The sequence below is a fragment of the Typha latifolia genome, chromosome 2, assembly GCF_019914945.1.
Source record: "Typha latifolia isolate L0001 chromosome 2, TyphaL0001v2, whole genome shotgun sequence".
Taxonomy (NCBI): Eukaryota; Viridiplantae; Streptophyta; class Magnoliopsida; order Poales; family Typhaceae; genus Typha; species Typha latifolia.
In genome coordinates, this window is record NC_133087.1 from 14,972,234 (window position 1) to 14,984,263 (window position 12,030).

A 12,030-nucleotide genomic window follows, 5' to 3' on the forward strand; every position below is an offset into this window, starting at 1 on the left:
TTGTGTACATATTGTTGTTTAAGCTCTTATTTTATATGAAACGTACATAAAATGCTCTTATTTTATATGAAATGTACATAAGATGCTCAAATAATTAAGGAGCTCATATTACATTGAGTATTTTTGAGTTCGAATCCCAAACAGCTTCTGTTTAATTGAGGCTCATTAAAAGTTCCCATCTCTCTCTCTCTCTCTCTCAAAAAAAAAAAAAAATCAAATAAGAATAAAAAATTTAAGCTCTTGTTTTATTATGAACTGGCACATAAAATTCATATTAATGTGGTATTCCTCACTCAACAACAAGACCAACCCAAGGTTTGAATAATGTGGAGGTCTCTGGTTTCAAATAGCTCTCTACTTCTGTTGCTCCTTTCTCTTCCATCTCCCCTTGTTATCTTCTCATCGAATAAATATTAACTGGCTCAGCCTCAGCCCACTTTTCTCAAATGAAAAGAAAAAAGAAAAGAAGGGACTCGAAATGTAAATACTGAAAATGTAGGGTGTGAATTGTAAATTTGTGAAAAAAAAAGGTAGTTTCAGAACTTGTCCAAAAATAAATAAATAAATAAATAAAAGTAGTAGATATGTTCCTCCGCGTGGCATTTGAACGCCGAGATTTCACTCGTTCCTCAATCCTCTTCTCCTCTCGGCTCTCGCTCACACTCTCGTCCCCACCTCCATGGCTCTCTCTTCCGCTACTCTCCCTTCTTCTCTTCTGTCTCCTTGGAATCCATTGCCAAGTAACCCCTCCTCCTTATCGTGGTCTTCCTCGATCCCACTCTCCAAGATCTCGACGCCGCATCGCCTCATCTCCCCTACTCCCCTCGCACCCAATCGACAGGTTTGATATGCGCCCAACTCTCCTTTAGCCTTCCTAGTGAAAGATTTCTCATTTGTGGTATAAACCACTTGTATGAGCTGTATCTTTGCAGAATCTGATCCATGCCTAGATATGTTATGAAACTATACCTAATAAGGAACTTAATTTACACCAACTAGTATCTTTGGGATTTATTGTAAGGGGTGCTCTTCTTGTTAGTGCTAATAGTGTTGACCTGGTTTAGATTCATAACGTATTCATTCCTACTCCATTGAGCTGCTAATCGAGTAATTTTGAAATGTTATCTAAAATATTAGAGAGTCTGCTGGGATCCATATGCTAAAATTTCCTAATGTTGCCAAGTTGGTTCATGTTTTTGTTCTACAGTGCCATGGTCTTGATTCATGTTATTCCTATGTGCTAACTGGAATATCCTCTAGTCTTGATTCAGTTTATTCTCAATATTATCAGCACGTATATCACGCTCGTACTTGTAGTCGTTCCTCTTTGCTGGTACATTACCTCGTCTGCATGAGTCGATTCTCATGTAGCTAATTCTAAGTGGGTGTTGTCCCTAATTTGTGTTTGATATACTACATTCTTATTCTATTTTTTTTTTCTACCAAGTTCATTTATCCATCTCACATCTTCATCCCAGGTATACTTAACATCCATAAACCATGACTAGTTTTATAGTTGTCTCACAAAGTTTCCCTTTAATGTTAAATGAATACATATAATCAGTTGGTTCAATTTAATAGACTTGTGGAATGGCTATGCATATGCACTTCTCCATCATTCTCTTCAGGAACCATCAGAAAGATTCCTCTATATGCTGCTATATTAATACTGGATTTCTTCTTCTGTTTCTGTTGTTCATTCTTAGTCTCTTAGATATGGAAAATGGTCATATACTGGTATTTTTTTTTCCAATTATCAGTTTACTTGGAAGTCATGACTAGAACAATAGTGCCAAATAGTATTCAAAAGCTAGCTACTTAGTTTGAAGATCAACACTTTGACAATATTATTTGTCATACGATGTGTATCCAAACATAAACATATCATATGCCATCCTAGGTTGGGTTGACTTGCCACGTCGATGTTTTGGCTAATCTCAGCAGAGTGCGAGTTCCGAGTTGTTGTCCAAGTTTTTAAGTTCTCAGATCATGATTTTTTTCTCACTTGAATTCTTAAAACTGGTCAATGATGAGAGATCTTATATCAATATCTCTAGGAAAGTGCTTGATTTCTGCATTGTGTATATTTTGTAGGCTTTTGTGGTTCAAGCTGCTTGGACCCGTAGATCTCGAGGTGAAGCTGCAAAGAGACCCAACAGAAAATCATGGAAACAAAGAACAGACATGTACATGAGGCCTTTCTTGCTAGATGTTTTCTTCTCCAAGAGATTTGTTCATGCAAAGGTGATACACAGAGGAACAAGCAAAGTCATCTCTGTCGCAAGCACCAATGCAAAAGATCTAAGAAACACATTGCCATCCCTAACTGACAATGATGCCTGTAGGACCATAGGACAACTTATTGCAGAAAGATCAATGGATGCAGATATTTTTGCTATGTCATATGAGCCGAAGAAAAATGAGAGAATTGAAGGTAGGCTTGCTATTGTCCTTGACACAATAAAAGAGAATGGTATTATCTTTGTGTAGGCAACTTCAAATGTTTGTCAATCCACCAGCTGGAGCAGCTAATATTGTTAAACTACCAAAAGCAGAAATCTCTGCATTAGAATGTACTGTGAATTTTGCTGTCCCATTTCTAATTACCTAAATTTGTACTCGATCCAATTAGAAATATTTTTTTGTGTATACCGAAAGTTGCGCAATTCCATTAGATTGGCCATGTATATTTACTCACAGGAAAAATGAAATCAGAACACAGTAATGTAGTCAATACCAGCAATCCTTTATTGTGTGTGGGATCAAACTTTATTCGTCTATAAGTATGACAAATTTAATGTAATCTGCCAAATCTGTGGCCCAGTAATTGTACAAATAACAATACGGTGGACAAACATAAATAACACAACAACACGAGAGGTGTAACTATCTCCTACTGCACTTGCACTCCAGAATCATAAATCGCACCGGCAGTCCAATTCTGCGGTATGTTGTTGGTCGGAATCACCCATGTCTCATCCCCATCATCATCTCCGCTAAATAGCATCCTAATGGAGAGAGGCCCACTTGGAGGAGACACCACAGCCCATACTGCTCCATGGCTCCGGTCCAGTAGCTTGCATGTCAGGTTCACAGTCTGCATCCCATACATCACGTCATGTGTATACATAGATATATAAATTAACCAAAAGCAGTATTAGCATATATATATATATATATATATATATATATATATATATATATATATATATATATATATATATATATATATATATATAATTATATATACCTCACATAAATGGACGGCAGTGATGTCCTTATCTCCTTGTTGAAACCATATTTGGAAGGCAAAGTAATCGGGGAAGTTGCTGCTGTTATCGATCTTGAAAGAGATGTTCTTATTTGGATAGCTACAGGAGACCCTGTAATATACGTTGAAGAATGAAAACCGGTGGACATTCCTTTTGATTTTGTTTAAGAAAAATGGCAACTCGAGGTCGCCAAGGCCAGGGAGAGCGAGATGTACATCATAACCTTTCTCTCAGTGCCATAAAATGACTATATATGTATATATATATATATATACGTACAGAGAGAGAGAGAGAGAGAGAGAGAGTAATAAAAGATTTACCTTTGGTACTCAATGCCTACTGCACCTAGGGCAAGTAAAGAAGCACCAGCATCTGCATTCTGGCCCATCTTAGCGAAGGCATGTTGGCTAAGTATGAAGTCGGTGTTGTCACTCGCTCCCGAGTCAGTAATCACAATCGTCACGCCATTATTCGAGCAGTAGTTTGCATTGGTACATCTCACCTGGTTACATATACATATAGATGCCCAGTTTTAACTTTTAACCATGAACAGTAGATAAAAAGGAGATAGGATTTGCAAATATAACATAAATAGAAGATTCTGGTCATCGGTGGATTTATGTGTTTGATTCTAATCATAAACGTTGAGATTGATATTTAGTAAATATAATATATAGTTTAAATCTGTTGTGATTTATTTCTTAAGAGAGTTAACCTAATATATATCGAGAGATATTTGTCTCAGTAACAGATTAATAATAGAACTCCCTTATTCAACAACCGCTCTACAAACCTGATAGCATGCACCACAACCCACACCATTCCTGTAGAGGTTGGAAGCAGCAGAGACATCACCACCATTGAGTGTTGCTCCAAATGCACCATACTCGCATGCCCCAGCTGCAATTATATCAAACTTAGTCAATATTAAGATCTCAGATAAGAAAGAAAAAATTTGTACTTCATTAGAAGCATACTAATAGATAATATCATCTCATGCTTGCTAGTAAAGGTGTAAAGGTTATTACACTTACTGTCAGTTCCCTGTGTGTCAGAGTTGGGATAGTAAGCTGCTCTTGATTGAATAAAAGTATCTCCTCTGGCAATAGAGAGGAATAGAAGCAAAGGTAAGAGAGCAAAGAGAGGGAAACGAGGTGAGAGAGCCATTAATGAAGCAATTAATAGAAAGGAGAGCAAAGAAGAGAAGAAGAAGAAGAAGAAGGAGATGGTGGTATGAGAAGGCTATGGTTGTTGGGCTATTTATAATGTAGTGTGTATATAACTTGAGGAGAGATGTCTTCCATTTGCGTGATTCTTTAGGATTTGACATTGTTTTTGGACCTGCGGTTGTTGAAATTGATACAAATATTGAACACCTTTTAGGATTTGAAACTTTGAATTTGGTGTGGTCTAACTAATACTCTTTTCATACATTTCATATGTGGACACATGCTGGTATCATGCATCAACAGCAATAATATATCCTCCTTCTAATAACTATGAGTGTATCTATAAATTCTTTTGTATACATTAATCAATTGATCTTTTACATGAACAAATTAAATTAGTAGTTCCTATTTCTGTAATCTTTCCCTATCTTTTATAAGTAGTAGATGCGGTGAAGCTTTCAAAATAGTATGTGAGTTAACATAATATCATAACACAGATATGAGATTGAATTTAAAATATAAAGCTTTCACTCATTTAAGTTAAATCCCTTCTTGCATTTATCAAAATGTCTCAAGCTCATAACATAAAATAAAAAAAAAATAAAAAACTATCATTTCTTACCAACTTAAACTTTTTAGAGTTGTAGGTGAGTTAATTACTACAAATCTTCCTCGTTTAGTGTCATACAAACACTTGTCAGACCTAAGTAGACTGCATCACATATTAATGAGTAATTGTGCATCCATTTGCATGATTAGATGCTTAATTAAATATTACTATGTTGCCAGAAATAGTCAGATGGTCAGAGTTGTCCTCTTCCATTGTGCTTCACATTCCAAAAGAAGCAAGAGGCATTAACCTGGATATAGCTGCAACTTGGAAGTCCTTGGTAATGGTTTGATCCTATCCGTAGCACTCGAAAAAAGAGAAGGTGCACCAAAGGTTTAGTGCTTCTGTACCAAGAAGAGGGTAGAAAACTTCTACAGGAATTCTATGCACATCTAAGATTCTTTGATATAACCCCAAGTTAGGCAGATGCACTTATGACCATCCGTATAACAACTCCCACTGGTACGTAGCAATCAAACAAAGGCTTTTTGAATCCTTGAGGAAGGAAGGTGACAGGAAACATTCATCCAATCCTAAGAGACGGCCATCATGTCTAGTCCTTCCTTTCCCCCAGTCACCACTCACCAATTGATACATGCCATAGTTGACGATTGTTTAGTCGACAAATTATGCGAAGAGACACACTTATTAACATATAAATATACATCTTGCCAGCCTTGATATACCATGGATGGACCTAAGTCTTGGGGTCTAAGTTTCTTCCATGAGATTAAAGAAAAAGTTAGGCAGGGCAAACATGGTTGGCTATTAGCTAGGCCATGGAAGAGCTATGGCACTCGGGGACCATGACCTTCTCATCACATCATCAATGACATGGATAGCATTATAAAGTGTTCATAGACTTAACTTTATGCAGATGATCAGCAGTGTAATCATACAAGAAGAATTCATGGATAAGCAACAGTCTTATAAACACCTATTGCTAACCCTTAGGGAAGCAGTGATAATTGCGATTCACCTTTTCGCTATTTTGTTCTATAACTTGGCATAATCAACTGGCCTTGTAAAAAAAGTTTCCTTGTTTAGAACTAGTGCTTTTTTTTTGTCTAAAAGAAAAAAAAAGAAGCAAAGTTCTTTTGTATGATTGTTATCCTTTTCCTCCCTCCAAGTTTATTGTGGACAATGAAAGGTGAGTGAGAGTTGGCAATGCTATTGGAGATGTGTGTGCCAAGGAGGCATGAACAACCCAAATTTAGAAATTTAGTGAGCTGGAAGGTCACAGATTTAACTCCAATTCTAAGTAAATTTATTGTGGGCAAAATCTTATTATTAATAGCTTAGTTTAACGACTCGGCTTGATTTAGTTCAGTGGTTCAATAGTGTAATTATATGGAGAAGAGGCTTAAACAGTTTGAAGCGATGGCTCAGCAATGCAAATGGATATGAACTTGATAGGACTTCTTAATATGTTGGCTAAAGTTTAGTAAGATCATAGTACTTTTATATTAAGAGAGGGTTAATTCTTTAGTCTTTGAGCTATGAAGGGATGAATGAACGAGAAGGTTCACGTTGGTTGCTCCAACAGTGACAATGATGCAACACCACTGATGTATACCTTCACTATCTCTCATGGATAAGCATATACTGCTGCATACCTAAGTGGATCTGAAGGGGAAAGTGGTCATCATCAGAATCTACAACTGGCATGGGCAAAGAAAGATAAGAAGATTTGAGTTCATCTATTATGAGGTTATAAATTGTTTATATGTTTTCTTAACGTGATTGTAGATTGGAGCAATGCCCCAGATTCATGCATACGGAAAAAGATTAAATAGATGGTCTTTGCTAAAAAATTTTCAAAGAAAAGAAAAGATTGGTCCTAGTTGAAAAGATGCACTTCTATAAAATTATAAGGGCTAACTATATTTATTTAGCATCCTCAACTATTTGTTGGTAGTACTTTCATCCCCTTGAAAAAGAATTCAGCACATACCCTTCTCAGATTATCTAATTATATCATTAAACCCTGTATATTAAAAATTCTGATAGAAAAATAATCCTAAAAAATAAGTTTACTAATTAGATGAATATAAATGCTCTTACTCTCTCCTCCCCTCCAATTAGAGGTAGATTTTAAATATATTAGAAAAGGTCGATTTAAAGTTTGATATTTAGAGAAGTTGTCTCAGAGACAGAGGTCACAAAAAAAAAAAAAATGGAAGGCAGCAATATTTTTATCCATCTATTAAGTTAATCAAAATTTCAAAATTATTTCCATTAAAATTTTTAATAAAATATTGACAGAGGAGTCATAGTAACATATTTATATAGTTTATAGGGTTAAAAGTGATACAAAGTAATAGTCGAACAAGCCGAGATATAATTAACCCCAACTATAAACCATCAAGATCAAGATGATTCATATTTGAGTGAAGGTGGTGACAGACTAATAGGCAAAGTCACGAAAGAAAAATTATGCAACAATCTCTACATTAGTATGGAAACAATGTGATGGATGTTGTATTTATCTGAAATCAGCAAATGCAATGAACAAAACATCATCTAGGCGATGATATAGTATCGGTCTCACCCTGTTAGATACGATGATTCCAATCTACCAATAGTCTCATGTCTCCACGGTTCATATGGCTGTCTTCATGAAACTCTTTTGAGGCTTCTTAAAAAGCATCTGGAAAAGAAATTGATAAAATAATATGAATTACTTACTGAATGAACTGAAGCTTCTTCTGGATGCCTGAAATAATTGGGAGCACTCTTGGTTAAGCAACAATAACCTTGCTCGGGAGAAGTCAAATTAGGTTGATATCATCAGCTTCTCGAACCCTCTTCTTCACATTTTGCAGAAAAGAGGAAGGCTTCTTCAAAGTAGCAGGGAGCAGATACTCCATAAATCTGGCCACCACCAGGGTGCCAGTAATTTTAAGCAACTGATTTCAGAAGTCAATAAGAAGAACCAGAATTGCAGAATATAATTTAGATAAGTCCTATAATGAGCAGAGAAAAGGGATGCAAGGTATCGAAAAAAACTGGTTAACATTTCAGTTGCAATAACCAAGTAATTGCCATTGATATCTGATAATTGACTATTCCCGATAAAGCAAAGCTTACAGAAGTTCTAAACTATGCCTCCACTAGATAGAGATCACTTGCAAGTTACAACTGTAGTGCATGGTGTATATGATAGGAATCTGCATGCCCGTAGAACTCGGACCATCATGATATAGCAGCCATCAAGACAACACTATTCGTCTTCTACTTCACTCAAGTAACTCAAATGATTCTTCAAACTTGACCAGAACTCAGGATATATGGAAGTTAAGGTTGTTTCTTGTTAGGACATATTAAGGGAAGAATAATATTAGTTGCAGCATTCATTATTATGAACTTAGAGCTAGACAAGGAGTTCACAGAAGTAGACAAATGAAGGAAAGTGATCCCAAAGACAATTGCTTGTCCTGTTTGGGGATTGCCAGAGATGAGTTGAGGGTCGAGAAGGAGAACAAATGAGGATAGAGAACATATGTGAAACATTAAGGTTTTAATTACATATATGCAAAAGCTTGAAATCCACACCAGCATATAAGATTGTTTAAAGAATCACATCGTGGCACTAAAACTTTGGCTCTTACATCAAAATATTTTGTAGAGATTCATCTAATACCGGTCAAACAATTAAAAGCTGACCCAACAAGGAAATATGCTCAATGAAGCCATCTGATAATATACTATATTACATTTCTATTTCTACGGCATAGATGGCTAGAAGTATATCTGTTATTACTTATTACTTGAATAAGTAGGGCCCTGAAAGAAACCTTCAAGAATACGAACAAATGAGAATTGTAGTCAGTTAGTATCTTACTAAATAGATTGTGTGAAATGTCAAAAGATCTCAATGAATCTTTTTTTTTCACATATCGACTCTACAACTAATGAGCTCTAATATGTTGATGTTGTATTACATATGAAAATACTTACATATTTAATCATCTTCAGCTTCTGACTCAACATATTTTGTTGTGCGAAAGCTGAATTTCATTTCTTGATCAACCAATTCGGCTAGATCATGTTTTCCTGCAAACCTATAGGCATCTACAAGTGCCTTATATAGCGACTCATTAGGCTCAATTTCCTCGTATTTCAGAAGTCCATAAATTCTTCTCAATCCTTCAATCATTCCTGCTTTTCCATAACAACCTGCTAAATAAATGTAAGTAACCAGATCTGGATCCAATCCCTCATCTTGCATTCTCATAAACAAGTTCAAGGCTTTGTTGATCTCCCCTGAAGCTCCATATGCATGAATAGCAACATTATAAGCAACAGAATCAAGTGCAAACCCAGCAGATAAAAATGAGTTGCAACATTCCAAAGCAAAATCGTGCATCTCTACCATGGAGAACAAGGAGGTCAATATGGTCTGCCTAGCATAAGGCCTTCCCTCATTGTATGATGATTCTAACTGCAATATTGCTTCAAATGGGATACCGCCTTTCTTTAGTATGGTAAATATTGTTTTGAAAGTTGAGGCATCAGGTAGTATTTCACATGCGATCATCTGTTGTAATAATTCAGCAGAACCTCTGAGCTTGCCGCTGACAGCATAAGAAGCCAACACATTATTATATGAAGCACAATCAATCAGTAAGCCTGACTTCTGGAATTCCTGGGCAACATCAGTAGCCTCATCTAGCATGCCCATGTTCTTGTAGAGATACATCATGGTAGCATATGAAACACCATCAGCCTGCATATTCTTCCTCATATCATCAAAGATCAACTTGGCCTCACTGACCATTCCAAGATTAGCATAAAGGTTTATCATGCAATTTGAGGCAACTACATCAGGACCATCTCCCATGTTTTTCATTTTAGAATATAAATCCTGGGCTTCTTGCCAGCAGCTGACCTTGCTGTAGGCCTTGATCAAAGAAGTGAGGACAATCTGATTGGGGGCAAGTCCAGACTCTTCCATCAATCTATAGTAGTGAAGTGCCTCCTCGACCATCCCACCCTCTGCAAACATATCTACCAACAACCCATAAACAACTTCATTTGGTTGAACACCTGAGGCTTTCATTTCATTATAGATATCCAAGGCCTCGGAAACCAAATGTTTGCGTGAATAACTTGCAATGACAGCAGAAAAGGTCTCACACCTAGGTTTGAAACCTGCATCCTTCATTCTTTTTATGTACTCCCTCGCTCTCTCCGGCGAATCGCCAACAGACAGCATCTGAATCAGTGAATTATAAGTGCAATCATCAGGCCAGACCCCACATCTTCTCATGGTCTCAAACAGAGAGAAAGCCTTGTCATATTGCTTTGCTCTCCCATAAGCTTTTATCATGACATTATATTCCACTATATCTTTCTTATGCCCTATTTCTCTTTCCCCATGGAAGACATCCTCAGCTAACTCCCACAAGCCTTTCTCTGCATAAGCATCAATAATGGCAGCATAATTCTTGGAAGAAATCCCCCCGCCACTGCAATGCTTTTCAAAGAAGATATTTGCCTCATCAAGCAACCCCAGATCAATATACATCTTCATAACAACAGGAACAGATTGCTCGTCTACACTAGCACCCAATTTCATCATTTCCTCGATCATATCCTGCAGTTCTTGAACCATCTTCCTCTCACACAGCAGATGCAACATTATTCTATGGCTCACAATATCTGGACGCAAACCAGCCTCCCTAGTCCTTTTATAATACTTGCACACAGCCTCAATATCTCCAAGAGAAGCATACATCGACATAAGTATGTTGAACGTTTTAGTATCAGGAAGAACCCTTCTCTCCTCCATCTTGTGAAGCAATTTCTCTGCCTCTGACAAATGCCCATGCGACCTGCATATATTGATCATGGTGTTAAATGTGATCGTATCGGGAGCAACACCTGACCGCAGCATCGTGGCGAAAGCATCCGAAGCATCTTTCAGCCTCCCAGCCTTCCCATACATATCGATCAATGTATTGTAAGTAGCAGCAAGCCGCGGCTTTTGGGGGCTCTCCTCAGTCCCTGAGGCAATTCTCGAAATCGGAGCACGGACACCAGATTTAAAGAGCTCAGAGAGCAAGAAATGCTCAGGATTAACCACATCCAACTCAGAGTTATCCAATTCGAGAAAGTCCAATTCGACTTTCCCATCGCACCATCCTTTGAAAAACCTCTCCCCTTTATCGAACTGGCCGGAATCCTTTAAAATCCTCAGAACGGTATTCATGGTGACCTCGTCAGGCGAAACCCCCCTGGATTTCATATGCCTGAGCCACAAAAGAGCCTCCTTTACGAGCCCAGCCTTCCCGTAGACATCGATCAGGGTGGCGTACGAGTTGTTGGTCGGAAAGATTCCATCTTTAGCCATCTCGATCCAGCAGAGCCGCAGCTCGTCCCACCGCCGACCCCGGCCGAGGGTCCGGAGCACGACGTTGTAGTGGATTGGATTGGGAAGGTAGTGGGTTTGGGCTTTCATCCGGCGGAAGAGCCGCAGCAATCGACGCCAGTCGCGCTGCCGCTTGAGGAGCAGGGTCTGCTCCTTTGGGTTGAGGTTACCCACTAGGGAATCAAGAGCGGCGTCGTCGAGGTGCTCGATCGGGTTCGAGGAGAGGGCGGCGCACGGGGCGGAAGGGACGCAACGGGGATTCGGGGCGAGGGAGATGTGATGATGAAGAAGGTTAGAAGAGAGAGGGGGAAGAGGGACGAACCGGTTGGAGGGGGGAGGAGGCAACGAGCGGAGATGACCAGATACGGGAGGGCAGCAACAGTGGATAGCCGCCATTGAAAGACTCTCAGGGGGAGAGAAAGGGAGGGGTTTAGCCAAAGTAAAAGGGTTTTAGGCCTTGAACTGAACAAAAGAGGGGGATTTAAATTTTGAGCGTTCTGATGAAGAGAGCAAACTGGGCAGCAGCAGAGAATTTTTTTTTCTCTCCTCTCAATTTTATAAAACCTTTTTATAGGCTTTTAGCTAAAATATAACCAATATTTTTTT

General features: G+C 38.2%; 3 protein-coding genes across 6 annotated transcripts; 1 reads left to right on the top strand and 2 right to left on the bottom strand.

Annotated features, from left to right (window-relative positions):
• The first annotated feature begins 607 nt into the window (after nt 1–607).
• On the top strand, nt 608–2,674 carry LOC140780996 (uncharacterized). The gene is made up of 2 exons (XM_073126742.1): nt 608–841; nt 2,095–2,674. The coding sequence occupies exons 1-2, from the start codon at nt 680–682 to the stop codon at nt 2,488–2,490; spliced, it is 558 nt and encodes a 185-aa protein (XP_072982843.1). The 5' UTR covers nt 608–679; the 3' UTR covers nt 2,491–2,674.
• Nucleotides 2,675–2,727: 53 nt separating this feature from the next.
• Nucleotides 2,728–4,567, bottom strand: LOC140780995 (expansin-like B1). 2 transcript variants are annotated; one of them, XM_073126740.1, is made up of 5 exons: nt 4,307–4,567; nt 4,066–4,172; nt 3,593–3,774; nt 3,251–3,383; nt 2,728–3,097 (listed from the first exon to the last, which is right to left on the bottom strand). In XM_073126740.1, exons 1-5 carry the CDS (start codon nt 4,437–4,439, stop codon nt 2,894–2,896), a joined length of 759 nt encoding a protein of 252 aa, XP_072982841.1. In that variant the 5' UTR covers nt 4,440–4,567; the 3' UTR covers nt 2,728–2,893. The 2 variants fall into 2 exon arrangements, with proteins under 2 accessions (XP_072982841.1, XP_072982840.1); XM_073126739.1 differs by having other exon boundaries at nt 4,301–4,515.
• Nucleotides 4,568–7,362: 2,795 nt separating this feature from the next.
• Nucleotides 7,363–11,990, bottom strand: LOC140782971 (pentatricopeptide repeat-containing protein At1g73710). 3 transcript variants are annotated; one of them, XR_012107973.1, is made up of 3 exons: nt 9,012–11,990; nt 7,808–7,960; nt 7,365–7,701 (listed from the first exon to the last, which is right to left on the bottom strand). XR_012107973.1 is itself a non-coding variant. In XM_073129890.1 (2 exons), exon 1 carries the CDS (start codon nt 11,818–11,820, stop codon nt 9,016–9,018), a length of 2,805 nt encoding a protein of 934 aa, XP_072985991.1. In that variant the 5' UTR covers nt 11,821–11,990; the 3' UTR covers nt 7,363–7,960; nt 9,012–9,015. The 3 variants fall into 3 exon arrangements, 1 of the variants encoding a protein (XP_072985991.1); XR_012107974.1 differs by having other exon boundaries at nt 7,366–7,701; nt 7,808–7,925; XM_073129890.1 differs by having other exon boundaries at nt 7,363–7,960.
• Nucleotides 11,991–12,030: the final 40 nt, after the last annotated feature.